Source organism: Gossypium hirsutum, chromosome D08, assembly GCF_007990345.1.
Source record: "Gossypium hirsutum isolate 1008001.06 chromosome D08, Gossypium_hirsutum_v2.1, whole genome shotgun sequence".
Taxonomy (NCBI): domain Eukaryota; kingdom Viridiplantae; phylum Streptophyta; class Magnoliopsida; order Malvales; family Malvaceae; genus Gossypium; species Gossypium hirsutum.
This window is the reverse complement of record NC_053444.1, coordinates 9,853,737-9,868,010: the sequence shown is the minus strand read 5'-3', so window position 1 is coordinate 9,868,010 and position 14,274 is coordinate 9,853,737. Positions and strand designations below refer to the sequence as shown.

Sequence of the window (14,274 nt, the reverse complement as noted above, 5' to 3'; positions counted from 1 at the left end):
ATATCCTTAGCTAGTTGGATTGTCAACAGTATCTTGGTTCCACCTTTTTCATCACGACTCGCAAACACTACGCATTGTCGTTGATGAGTATCTAATATTTATATATAATCGGTAAATAGAACCTAAAGAGAATTAATCCGGTTAAGAAAATTCAAGCCAAACACGAAGTCATCATCATCTAAATGAATTACCTCCAAAATTGTAGGTTAGCTCCTTATGCTACTTCCACAGTTTAGACCTATTTGGAATTTACTACCTTGGTTTTCTTAATTGATTTGCTAACCAAGATATCAAGTTTACCTATGACTTTCTTTGATATGAACAAATCAAATGCTCATGTATCGACAAGAGCACTTATCCTTCATCCTGCAATGTTGATATCCACAAACATCAACCTTTTCTGCTTGTAATCCCTCTTCGTTTTAGCAGAATTGAGTGTCATTACTCCAAGCCTCAACATATTTTCCTCGTTAAGCTCCACTTCATCTTCTTTAACGATCGTGGATAGCATGGATCATTATGGGTAATCTCGTACCCTATGTGACCCACTACATAAGAAGAACTGTATTTGGCTTCTTTTCATTCTTTTTGTCCCTCAAATAATTATTGGGTCTCCATTTCCTATTAAGTGGTTTCCCATTGTCACTATTGCCACCATTGTCATTTTTCACAAGTCCATCTCCCCTATGATTGCCCTTCTCCTTAGGCTTGAAAGTCTCGAACTTGTCTTTCTTCATTACAAGCTCAATTAAGGACTTTGCTATGGTTATGAATTTGGTAAGTTCCTTGACTCTACAGTGTTGCAACTCTTGCTTTACCCATGGCTTCAGCCCATCCATAAAGGAGAAAAATGCCTCATCACCTAAAGTGAAAAATTGGAGCATGAGTTCGCTGAACTCTCGCACATAATCTCTAACCGTGTCTTGTTGCGTAAGCCAACGTAACTTAGCTCGAGCCTCATCCTCGACATATTCTAAGTAAAACTGCCCATTGAATTCTTTTCAAAACTCCACCTAAGTCTCAGTTGTGGCCTAACCACACCTTTCACCTGTGGACCTTCGCTACCACCATAAAAGAGCAAAATCAGTAAAATATCTAGCACCAATATTTACCTTGGCATTATTGTCCTTGATGCATATGGCACAGAAGTATTACTCTATCTCCCACATGAAGTTGTCCACATCTCTCACAAACCTTGCCCCCTTAAACTTCTTCAGTTTAGGGACATCTATTTCTCGGTTTAGTGTTGCACGCAACACTCCTTTACTCACGATAGCTTGATACATAACAAGCTCTCCTTCAAGCTCCCCAATTCTCGTGTTCAAAGCTTTCTTCATGACCATTGTTTCCTCCTTCAAAGCCATCACCGTGGCTTTGAAGCCACCATCCCTTACTGTTAGCTTATCCATAGTGGGATCGAGCATCTCTCACATCCTTTCCAGATTGGAACCGAAAGACTCTAACACAAATTTACTAAGTTGCTCTTCCATCAAGTTCAACTCTGTAATGCATCCCTCAATTCCCTCGAGTGTCTCCCTCACATCCCCCATAGATTCTTCGAGATTGGCCACCCGATTTTCCAAAGTCGAAACATTTCCCTTGATTGACTAGCTTTTCTAACCCAAATGGGGATACTCTTGAGAAGTGCTAAAACTAGGTGTCCATGGTTGAACCGTGAGATATTGTTTGAATATTACCCATGACCCCCTATTAACACCTTAGTATAATAATCAGTGGGTCGAAACCTAGCCATATAATAATTGTTATCCAAGTCCATAACTGAAAAGGTTGATAAACTTTCTAAAGCTATAGTTTTGCTATGTAAAGCACCGAAGCCAATTTGCCTACCAAGGAGTTCGATAATGATGAACTTAGACATACTTTCACCAACCAATTTATAGACCATTTCTGATAACTTAATTACAGGGATACCAATCTTTATGCTTGTGATTGCATCACCTTCAAAAAATTTGATATAATCTTTTTCCATATTTGCCTTTCCTTTATTTGTCCAGGTATCCTTGAACAATATGTTCGGGGTAGCTCAAGAAACCATCTTTTCATCTGTTTCGCCTGAGGGATCCTCTTCTCTCATGTGACCCTTTTTTTGTGGCATAGTCGCCACCCCTCCCACTATCGCTAGCACCACCACTACCACTTATAAACAGAGAAAGGGAATATTCTAGAACACTTCTGCCTTAATCACTATTAAATTTACTTCTCTTTAATTCTTTTATTCTTTTTATTTATAGTAGATTTATCATTTTTTTCCCTTTTCAATTTAATGTTTTAGATACCTCTAAATAGGATCTAATAGTTAATTTTCTTTCAAAAGTATGGAAACCTCTTTTAAATGTTTTTTATTAGAATTTTCCATTTAAAGAAGGAAAGAACTTTTGATTTTCCTTTTTTTTAATTTTTTTTGGATAAAACAACTTTTAATTTTCAATTTAAGGAGAAAGTGAAATTGTGCGCAAATATGGAGGGAAAATGAAAATGAATATACAATTGGAAAAGACAATCTTACCCATCTAACTTAAAGGCCTTAAAAACCAAAATCCCAATTCTCTCTTTCTCTTTCTCTAAAACCCCCAATAAATACTTCCCAAAAGATTTGAAACGCCATTGGAATGACCTTTGCCTTTCTCTCTCGACAGTATAGTACGACGCCGTCGGACGACAGGATTCCGTTCAATCTGCTGCACTGGGGTAAGGTTCGTGATCACTCTCTGTCGGTTTTGATACGATTCTCTGGCACTTTTTTTTATAAATAATTATTTTATTGATTTCTCCTGGTTTTTAAGTTTCAGGGTCTGGATTTTAGAGTTTTTTTCTAGATCCTGTTGGGTAGTTTGGGCAGTGAAAATTGCTATTGTCAAAGTGAACCCCATGAGATTTGTTTACTGTTTTGTGTTGATATGTAATACAGTGAGATGATTTTGTGAGCGAAGAAAAGAAACAGCAACCTTCTTGAATCTAGGGTTTTGTAGGAAATGGGAGGGAGCTTAGAAACTAGTTGCTTGCAGTTTAAACCTGATGAAAGTGAGGTTTTGCCAAGGCAAGACGTTGAGGGAAATAAAGGGGATGATCTGAAGCTAATGGTTCTCGATTTAAACAATGATCCGTTAACAAGTTCTTTGAAAGAGGTTGAATTTGAGAAAAAAGAGGAGATTGAAGAATGTAGGGAAGATGGTCAGGTGGGTAATCTAAATGTTAGTGAATTGAATGAGAATGATAGGAAAAAAGAGGGAATGGTGGAGGATGATGAAGTTGATGAAGAAGACTGTGTGAAGAAAACAGTCAAGGAGGAAGGCTTAGAAAGTAAAGTGCAGTTTTCTGGCAGGGTTTTACGGTCAAGGTCTGCAATGAAGACTAGGAGTGTGATTGAAGATGATAAGATTGAGAGTAGGGTTGATAAAATTGAGGATGGCAATACTTCTGAAATGAAAACAACTGAGGTGGTTAAGGAGGGGGATGATGAGGTGAAGAATGTGCAGGGAAAGGTGGGTAAGATGGGAAAGCGTAAGCGTGGGAGACCACCCAAGTTTCTGGAGAAGAATGGGTTTGAGAAGAAGACACCTCAGCTGCAAGTACGAGAGAATGATTACCCAGATGGTGAAGTGAGGAAGGAGCTCAAGCGCAAGCGTGGCAGACCACCCAAGGTACTAGGCAATGGCAAGTCTGTAAAGAAAAGATTTACGATAAAAGCAGTGGAAAGCGATCACGTGGACAGGGATGTAAGTAGGCAGTCAAAGCGCAAGCGTGGAAGACCAAGGAAGGTGCTGGAGAATAGTGGTTTTGAGAAGAATGAAATTAATGTGGAAGCAGGTGAGAGTGATCAGTTTGATGATGTTGGCATTAATAAGGCAAATCATAAACGTGGGCATGGGAGACAAGTGAAGGGACAGAAGGCTCAGGTGGTCGAGAAGGAAGCAGATGAGTTTAAAGCAAGGGAGAGTTATCACTCTGATATTGAGACAAGGAAGGAAGCAAACCACAAGTACGAGGTGCCACTCAAGATGGATGTCAATGATGGGTTTGAGATGAAACCTGTTGATATGGAAATGGGAGAGGGCAATCGCTATGATAGTGAGTCAAGGGAGGAGGTCAATCATAAGTGTGAAAGACCACCTAAAGTGCAGGGCTGTGATAGGAGTGATCAATATAATGGCAAGGTAAAGGAAGGTATAATCCGTAAGCGTGGAAGACCACCCAAGCTGCAGGGTGGTGGTAAGGGCTTGAAGGGTAGGCTTATAGATGGGAGAAAAAAGTTGGGTGGGCTAAGAAGAGGGAGAAAGAAGTTGAGAGGGAGTTCAAAGTTTAGTATGTCTGCTGATACTTCATTGTCAGAGAAGAAACTGATTGGGAAAGAATCAAATCTTAAGAGGTTTCTATCTGCTAATAAGGATATATTTGATGATATGGAAAAGAATGATGGAAAGGCTTCACTAATGTCAAGACCTAAGGCTGTAAATGCAGAAGGCAGTAAAAACCAGGTAAAGAAAGCAAGGGATGAAGGGAAACGGAGAAGGTCAAAAGCAAAACAAGCTGTGAGAGACAAAATAGTGGATCTGCTGAAAGCAGCAGGTTGGACGATTGATTACAGGCCTAGGAATAAGAGAGAGTACAATGATGCGGTGTATGTTAATCCTCAAGGAAGGACGCATTGGTCAGTTACCTTGGCATACAAGGTGCTTAAAAGGTATTATGAGAATGGTGGTTGTGACTCTAAGGTTTGTCCCAATGGTTTCATATTTACTCCAATTCCTGAAGAAGAACTTAGCATCCTAAAAAGAGTAGTTCAAAAGAAAAGGGTTGGAAAAAAGAAGCCAAAAGGGGAAGATGATGATAGCGATGATGATGGACAAGTTAAAAAGAAAATGAATAAACAAAAGAGGAAAATGAAGGAGAATGAGAAAAAGAAGAAAAAACAAAAGCTGCTCAAAGAGAAGCTTTTGCTTTACGAGGAAAATTCTGATGGTGCATTACAAAGGGGAACACATGTGTCAAGCAGGAAGCATAAGTTACAGCAGACACAAAAGAGAAAGCGGTATGGCTTGTTGGTCCGTAATTCAATGGATGGAGCTGAATCTGATAATGATGGCTATGTCCTATATGATGGAAAGAGAACTCTGCTTTCTTGGATGATTGATTCAGGCACTGTTCCACAGAATGGGAAGGTGGAATATTTGATTCAAAGAAGAACACGAACTCGTGAGAGTAAGTCTGGTAGGATAACTAGGGATGGCATCCAATGCAACTGTTGTAGTGTTGTCTTCACCATTGCAGAATTTGAAATTCATGCAGGGAGCAAACCCCATCAACCTTTTCTGAATATATATTTAGAAACAGGTCTTCCCCTCTTGCAATGCTTATTAGATGCATGGAACAAACAACAGCAGTCTGAACGTAAGGGCATCCATTTTGTGGATTTTGGTGGTGAGGACCCAAATGACGATACCTGTGGTGTCTGTGGTGATGGTGGTGACTTGATCTGTTGTGATAGCTGCCCATCAACATTCCATCAAAGTTGCTTAGATATAGAAGTAAGTAATGTCTTTATTGCATGCATATGGTATCTAACTTTTATTAGATCATCCCACCCAGACCTGGCATCCTTTCCCAACTTTTAATTGCTCTGCATGAGTTTTTCAGTTCTAGAGCACATGAAAGAAAGGAAAAAGGGTTAATAATTTTGGTATACATTGTCATTCAAGTTAGCCGACACTGAAATCTTTTGATTAATGGGATTGGGTGCATAAGGATGGCAATAAAGTTCTGTATATTCTTGTTAAGATTTTATCCATTGAGATCAACCTCTGCTACAATATTGTGTTATTCTTTTATTCACAGCTTGAAGTCTGGCTGTAATTCTTTTATTTACAGCTCGAAGTCTGGCTGTAATTTATCTTTGAGTTCATTCTTTTGTTTTCCTTGCTTTTCCCATGGGCCTTGCTAATGAAGAGCAAAGAGTGACTGAAACATAGGGCAATGAGCTAGATTATAACTTATGCTCTGAATTCTTTGTTGATGGGAAAAAGGAATTTCTGTGTTGAAGTTACTTTCTCGTTACATATCATTTGTGAAAAGTAGCCAAAAACCTGTTTGAGAATTCTATTTCAATAGTTTTTCCTTTTTGGAGTTATACAAAGAAGTAGGTTTTAGTTTCAGTGAAAATTGACATCTTGATCATGCTTAATCTACTTTTTTTTCTGATATTCTTTTCTTTGCCACAGGCATTTCCTTCAGGTAACTGGAATTGTGTGTACTGTACCTGCAAATATTGTGGGATGGTTGGAAATACATATCAAAGGGGCAAAAATGAGGATGCGGATCCTACAGTTCTAACATGTCATTCATGTGAAGAAAAATGTATGCATCTGTCAAGTTCCAAGTTGTGTTTATATATCAATTGTGGATTCCCCTTGACCTTTTTATTTTTAATTTTGGTTTACCTGTTATTGTTCTTGCTATTATATGCCATTCATTTCAGAAGGACCTTTTGTTTCTTCATTTTGTAGATCATGAATCATGTATTCAGCCAATGGATGCTTTTGATGATGGTTCGAGTAGTGCATTCTTTTGTGGGAAGAGATGCAAAGAGGTATACTTTTAGTTAGCAATTGATATAATTCTGCTGTGGGGAATTTGTAGTGGTTTGCTTGCTATTTGTTGCTGTCAATTAAGCTGTCTGCTGGTATGAATTGATTGTGGTTCTCGCTTTATCAAATTTAAGGGTTGTTGTCTCTGTTTCTTAACCAGGAGCCTAACTCTATCTACTAGAGACGTTTCTTTTCTTCTTTTTTTTCCAATTAAGAGGTATTTCAGTTTTTTGAACTCAACCACTAAGTTGATCCCATCTTGTGAACTACATTTAGCAAGAATGGGAAGGGAGCTCTATGTTCCTGTTTTGTGCATTCAACTGATCTCTGGCTCTCATTGGGAGCTACTCACATGCACGAATGTTATGATCTGACTTGCATAGAATTCCAGAACATCGCACCCTTTAGAAACAAGTGGGAAGTTTTTGCTTTTTATTTTATTTTGTGTTTGCGCATGTGCATGTGCATGTGTTTGTGTTTGGAAGTTGATCATTTAGTTGTTTTTCCAGTTGTTTGAGAGACTTCAGATGCTAGTTGGGGTTAAACATGAACTGCCAGAAGGATTCTCATGGACTCTTGTTCAGCGCTTTGATATCAGTTCAGATGTTTGTCTCAGTGAAGCATATCAGAAGGTTGAATCAAATTCAAAGCTAGCTGTTGCACTATCTGTGATGGATGAGTGCTTTTTGCCTCTTGTTGACCACAGAAGTGGGATCAATCTGATTCATAATATTGTCTATAATTTTTGGTATGTGCACCTAAACTGGTCTATTTGTACTTCAGAAGCATCATTCTGTCGTAAATTGATTACATTCTTCAAGAGAAGTTGACTTTTCCTCTAACTATGATGTGAAAAGTATGGTTTGATTTTTTGGCTCGCTGCTCTATGCACTTCTTTATTTTTGTAATCGTATTTGGGTTTTGGCAACAAAGATGTGATCAGTACTAACCTTCTTAAAAAATCCTTAATTTAATGTTTGATATGTCTGAAGAAGTATGTTTTGTTGAATAACAGTTTCCTTACTGCTTAGAACTTTTGAGCAGAATCTTGTGCAATGTTAACCTTGCCTGACTGCAGATAGGAGATAAAAACAATCAAATCTGTCAACATATGTAATGTTGGCTGAATGTGACATGTATACATTATAAGAGTTTATAACCATATGAAATGTTTAGGTATCAAACAAAAAAAAAATAAAAAATTAAAGGATGATATTTTATAGATTGGCATGTATTAATCTTTTGTGATTGAGTGGCATTTGCTAGTTAATATTTGAAAGACAACCTAATGCCTATATTTATGGTGAGGTGATATTTGATTTTTCTGCAGAATTATTGTTGCTGTGCTTCTGAAATTGAATAAAACCAACGCATTCTTGTTTCAAGTGAATTATTAATCTCCTTTTGTTCTCAGGTCAAACTTCACTAGGCTAAACTACGGTGGTTTTTACTCTGCAATTCTAGAAAGGGGGGATGAGATTATATGTGCAGCATCCATCAGGTAGTACTTTTGTTCTTAGTTCTTAGTTCTTTGTGAATTATAGTATAGAATATGTGGAAATGTCTTCACATTTGAAGAGTGATTATAAGATAGCATCCATAAGTGGAAAAACTCTTGGTCACCATCCTTTTGTTCCTCTGCTGTTCATTTCTAGTACGTGTTTAAATTTTAAGCTATTTTGTTCAGTTATTCCCCAATCCAAAATGCGGGAAGCCCATTTATGTGTGAATACACTGAGATTGAAGATTTAACACATTACAGTTTGTTTCAATACAACTAATGGTACATAATCACCATTACTGTAGGTTTGCCTATCATTAACTGATAAACCTGCCCACTCACCTAACTGTTGCACTTGTTTCCTTAATTCCTAATGATTACTATTATTTACTTATTGGGTTAATAGGATCCATGGAAACCAGTTAGCTGAGATGCCTTTCATTGGCACCCGGTATGCTTATAGGCGTCAAGGGATGTGTCGCCGGCTTCTTTGCGCAATTGAATCTGTATGTCTGAATCACTGATCTCTTTGTTTTATTTTTATATTTGTATTTCTTTGTTATATTGCTGGAGTATTAATTACATTTTTAAAATTTTGACATTTTCAAGTTTATATGTATGATATCATGGCACTTCCTGCCACAATTTTTTTTTGGAGAAATACTTAAGAATTAGATTATTCTTTCAAAAGAGAAAACCAGATATTGATATTTCCCTCAATCTAGTGATACAGGATAATTCATGGTTAACAGGTGTTTATTCAATGATCTGTGTTTATTCAATGATCTGTATGCATGCCTGAAAAGAGTAATAGAGCAATAGAGTGATATCAAATGGGGCTATTTTTATTTTAATTAATGTAATCCGCCCTGATTTTGTTTTTCATGTTTCTTTTTCTTGTCCCTTGATTTCAGGCCCTAAGATCCCTGAATGTTGAGAAATTGGTCATACCTGCAGTCCCGGAACTGAAGGAAACATGGACTTCTGTCTTTGGTTTCCAACCACTAGAAACTGTAAGCAAGCCAAAGATGAGGAACATGAATATGGTGGTCTTTCCAGGTGTAGATATGTTAGAGAAACCATTGCTGACGCATATTATGGAGGAGCAGATAATGGGTGAGGTGTCCGATAAATCTGTAGAGAAGTGTTCAGTTGTGTTTGATTTGAATGTTTCTGCTGAGAGCCCTGCACCTGAAACAGATGATAGAAATGATGAACCTGCTGTTTTCGAATCTACAATGCCGCTTCCTGAATGCACCTTGAAATGTACTTCTGATGTAATGGTTGAAACTGTCAATTTTCCAGAGAATGCTACTGTTTCTTCCTCTTTCATTCCAGCACCTGAAGAAAGCAAGCTGGAAGTTGACTCTCAAAGCATATATTCAGAGGAGAAAACTGATGACAGCATTGTTAAACAGAACCTTGATTCTAACCATGTCGGTTCTGACAATATTGTCCATGCTGACAATGAAGTGGCAGTTCCTGTACAAGTGTCAAAGGATGCTGGTAAGGATGTTGTTACTAACTGCTTTCATGGTACAGTTCAGATGTCTGAGGAAGCAAATGGCATCAAGCATCATGAAAATTCTAAACTAGAGATGGTAGAATGTGTTTCTGATTTTGTTAAGACAGTCGTTCAGTCTGAAGAAGCAAAAATTTGCCTTGCTATTGCCGAAGAAGCAACCAACCAAACTTCTCCATCAACTACCCTAGGTGCTCAGCATACTGCAAATGGCCATTATGATGTTGCAACTGATGACAGTAAAAGTGGCCCTTCCAGACAGGGAGTCAAGATGGATGCTTCTGGAGAAGTCTCGGCTACAATTGATGTAAATTCTATTACTTACGAGGTTTGCAATGATACTTCCGAGAGAGAAAACATGCAGCAGCGCATGTGCAAGTCCGCAGAGGTTGTCTCAGCTGGTTCTGAGGTTTGCCATGACTAACATGCATGATCAGAGAAACATCAACTGCAACAGTCTGATATCTGAAAAGGTAATATAGTTACTAATATGGCTCAGGTGAATGCCAAATCTCCTGAGCACCTCATATTGAGTTCTCAAGTTGACCGCTATTATGGTTCTTAACTCATTCTAATTCTGGAGTGGCTCTTAACCGTGCATCTGTGAGGAGTGAATCACACGCAAAACTGAGGTGATGTTTTTGTCTAAATTGAGCTCCCTTTTTCCGTTATATCCTGTTGAGTTCAGATGTCTCTTTTGAATAGCAGCTACTCATTAAGGTGCTAGATATCTGTATGGTTAGTATAGAAATTTTGATGATGCGAATTACGGAAAGAATTAACATGTGGAGCCTGGATGATGGATCCATGGCAGACAAGCTTTAGGGATGCAAATGGTAATTCTTTTAGCTATATGTACAGTATAGGGCAATAGTATTCTCTACAGTAGCTTCCCGCCATCAAGGTTTTCCTTTTTCTCTTCATTTTGTATATTTGGGCCTTTTCATGCACTTTGTTGAATGCAAGTTTCCATCGTTGAGCTCTAGTACTAGTGTTTTTTTTTCTTTCTAATTAATTAAATGCGGTGAAGGCTTTGATAGTAAAATGACTCTTCAACTATATCTTGTTCTTAGGTTGACTTGAAATATTTTGTCAGAAAGTTTTATTGTTATATGTTTTGGATGAATGAAATTATGACACGTGACACAATTCCACATCACTAATGACGTGAATAATATTTATTTGTGTAAAGATAAATAAAAAAAAATCTCGTGAAGAAATAAAAATATACTTCATTAAAAATTCTAAAATGACAATGCCCTTTTTTTGGGCCATAAATGGAATTATGTAATTTCATTGGGCCAAAGTATCATATATATAGTTATATTCTGGGTCAAAATATGACTGAATAAAATTTAATGGACTTATTAGGATAAAAAGAAACTTAAAAAGGAGTTGAGATAAGGGTCATCTTGCTATTAAAATAGGGTATTTTTGTATTAGTTTAATTTTTATGGGTTTGCCTCTACTCCTGTTTACAAGTTGATAATTATGAACGATTAATTATTGTAATTAAAAAATTTGCAAAATCCACTGTTTGTAGGGTTTATTTTTCTTGATGGTCCCTAATTTGCAAGGGATTGAATTAATCTTGGGTTTGATGCAATTATGGCATCTCAAACTGGATTCTTAATAAATTAAAGAACAATTACGATACAAGTATTAAAGGATGATTTGTGATGTATTTGATAACTAAAAACAACTCTTAAAGACATGTGATTCATCATTAATTCAAAACTGTAACAATCCCAGTTGCAAGATGGACCTATGTATGTACACAATGATTGCTCAGGCAATCCATCACACCGATTTTTATATAATTTTATTATTTTGAGAATTTAATAAAAAAACAAGACATTTCTTTGAATCTTGAGTGTAGCTTCTATCTAAACAAGTGACCAAATTATTTACCTTACAAATTTAGTTTGATACAATTCCTTGGTAAGTGGTAACTATTTACTTTTTCTTTTCTTCTCCAATTGACGTACAAACTTAATTAATTATTCATATCATTTGCATGCCATCAACAATACTAAAATTTAAATATAATGATCGAACTTCCAAGCCTAACATATATAAGATCAAAGTCCGATCGGCAAGAAAACGGGTGTTTCCATACACAGCCGTGGAATCCCGCCGCCGGTGATCTCAGTGACGTCTCCGTTGTGGGGTACTGGCATTAGCTATTAGGCTAACAACAAGATCAGCAAATGCTCCTACGATATACTTGTGAGTGCTTTTGGGGTTCAAAGCAAGGTAGCACAAAAGGAGTTCATGCAAGTTGTCCCAGTTGGCCTTGACGTCCATTAAGCCACGTGCCTCCACCATTTCCTGCATGGATTGCCTGAAATCCATATATGGGTTCGGAGACAAAGTTGGGACCGCTACACCGTCTTTAACGGTCGACCTTGTGTGGTGGTGCCCTTTGTTTGATGTTTGATTCGCGGCGGTTGACGTCGGTGTTGATTCAATGATGGAGTTGGAGCTGCCCGGAGAAGTGAAAAAGAAGCGCTGCGAGGCAAAAATGGTGGCGATGTCGGGTTCGGAGTGGGATTCAAGCTCTGGGTTGGGGTGGGAGGAAGAATGGGTACTTAAGGAATTGGAAGGGGAGAAGAGGAGGGATGATGGGGTGGCGGCGGAGGAAGGAAGTGGAAGGCCGTTATCAGAGGCGGTTAACAGGGAGGAGGACGTTAATGGGAATTTGACCTTGATGAAGCAGAGATTGATGTTTTTTCCCACCGAGGTTGGCATAATTATCTGTTTGAGACGGGAAAAAAAAAGAGAAACTCCATTAATATATATACTTGACAATGAAATGATTAATCACCACTATTAATTATCCTAAACATAATTTCTTTTGTACTAAAAACAGAACAAATTTTCATCGAATAAAATTTTATAATCAGCCATGTTATCAAATAAAATTAAAAAGAAAGAGAGAGAGAGAGAGAAAGCGATGGATCAAATGAGCATATGATTATTATCTTATCACTTTTACAAGATACCTCCCCCCACAAGACTTGTCTTCTTTTCTGGTCCCACTCTCCACTCTCCACTTCACTATATATTAAATTATTGTATGTTTTAACTTTTAAAATATCTATTGATTTTATTATTTGTTAAACTATTAAAATAGCTTTTTTTTATTTGTTTTATGTTATGTTTTAATCACTTAGTTATTTTTTTGTTACCACCCAAACGACAATCCGACATGAATTCAAAAAAAGTACCATTGGTCTCATTTTTCTTTTAATTTTCATTTTCATTTTGACTGAAAAAACCGCCTATTTTCATAGTCATATTTGTTGAATCGAAACAATAAAAATCAAATTGAGTGCTCCATCAATTAGTTAGATTTTTTTATTCAAAACGAAAAAATAAAGGATTGATTCAATGGAGGGTCCAATCATAGATTATAGTAAGTAATGAGTTCTTTTTTTCTTTACATGGGTTTTGGGTTAAGATATTATGGTTTTTTTCTTTTTTTACAAAAAGGTGGTCTATCTTTTCATGTTTTTCTGCATATGTGACAGACAAAAATGACTTGCTTTATCTTTGTTGATTTGTGTATTGTGGGCAACCATTATCTTCTTCTTTTTTTTCTGTTGTTGTGCTCTTCTCTTCTCTTCTTTGATAGTAACAAAAAGAACCCAACTGTTGCATCTTTTTAAATTGGAGAAAATTGAATTTTAGGGTAAAATTTTATATTCTATTTTCATAAAAAATTTTAAACTTTTCTTATCCTAGTTGGACATCCACGTTGGCATTTAAAACTCATTTTAACGATCACGTCGAACTGTCGTTTGGGAGGTACAAATCTTAACGGTAGAGCATTTCAAACATAAGTGACTAAAATGTAACCTAAGGTAAATGAAAATGATTATTTTAATAGTTTACTCAATCTTTTAATATAAAAATAGTGGATAAAATGTTGTTATATTTATAATAAAAATTAAAAAAAAAGAGATAAAATTGAATGTATTTAAACGTGTAATATCATTTAAGAAATTAGATATAATTAAGGAGAGAAAAGGAGAGGTGAGATGAGTTGAGTTAAAGGGATGTTCCAACCGAAGCAAAGCAATATTAGAACTTAGCAGGGAGATAGGTAGCACATGGTGGGGGAGCATAGAAGCAGAAGCAGCTCCACCACCAGTACCAACTAACGTTTTGCTTATGGTTCTGTCTAAACCACCCCCAACCACCCCTTCAGTTCAGTTAACTGTATGTATCATATCATCCTATATTTTCACCCTAATTCACACATATTCGTTTCTTTTATCTTTGTTTTTATTTCTTTGTGATTATTATGACATTATGGATTTATTTAGTTCATAACTTTGTAAGATATTTTTATTAATAAAATTGGAGGAATGTAAATTTATTTAATATAATTATCATATTTGATTCATTTGATTGGAATGTAATATTTTGTTATTATTTGACGGAATTTAAGATTCCTTAAAAATATATTTTACTAAATTTTACCATACTAATAGTACTTTTTTTTAACTAATAAATAAGTGCATGTCCCTGATAAATTGCTTTGATTTCTCTTTCTTTAAATAAGAAAAATATGTTTTTTTAATTATTAAAACATATTATTTATTACAGTTTAAATGTAATTTTGATGATAAAAATGAATGGTA

The 14,274-nt window shown here is 36.4% G+C and overlaps 2 protein-coding genes across 5 annotated transcripts; one reads left to right on the top strand and one right to left on the bottom strand.

Moving 5' to 3' along the window:
• The first annotated feature begins 2,564 nt into the window (after positions 1 to 2,564).
• On the top strand, positions 2,565 to 10,610 carry LOC107914709 (uncharacterized). Of its 4 annotated transcripts, none has more exons than XM_016843720.2 (8): positions 2,565 to 2,714; positions 2,811 to 5,546; positions 6,237 to 6,372; positions 6,522 to 6,604; positions 7,112 to 7,350; positions 8,017 to 8,103; positions 8,510 to 8,609; positions 9,018 to 10,610. In XM_016843720.2, the coding sequence occupies exons 2-8, from the start codon at positions 2,994 to 2,996 to the stop codon at positions 10,047 to 10,049; spliced, it is 4,230 nt and encodes a 1,409-aa protein (XP_016699209.2). In that variant the 5' UTR covers positions 2,565 to 2,714; positions 2,811 to 2,993; the 3' UTR covers positions 10,050 to 10,610. The 4 variants fall into 4 exon arrangements, with proteins under 4 accessions (XP_016699209.2, XP_016699217.2, XP_040955750.1 ...); XM_016843728.2 differs by having other exon boundaries at positions 2,566 to 2,709; XM_041099816.1 differs by having other exon boundaries at positions 2,579 to 2,709; positions 2,805 to 5,546.
• A 799-nt stretch (positions 10,611 to 11,409) lies between these two features.
• LOC107914733 (transcription repressor OFP12) lies at positions 11,410 to 12,549 on the bottom strand. Its single transcript, XM_016843747.2, has one exon. The coding sequence runs from the start codon at positions 12,374 to 12,376 to the stop codon at positions 11,774 to 11,776; it is 603 nt and encodes a 200-aa protein (XP_016699236.2). The 5' UTR covers positions 12,377 to 12,549; the 3' UTR covers positions 11,410 to 11,773.
• Positions 12,550 to 14,274: the final 1,725 nt, after the last annotated feature.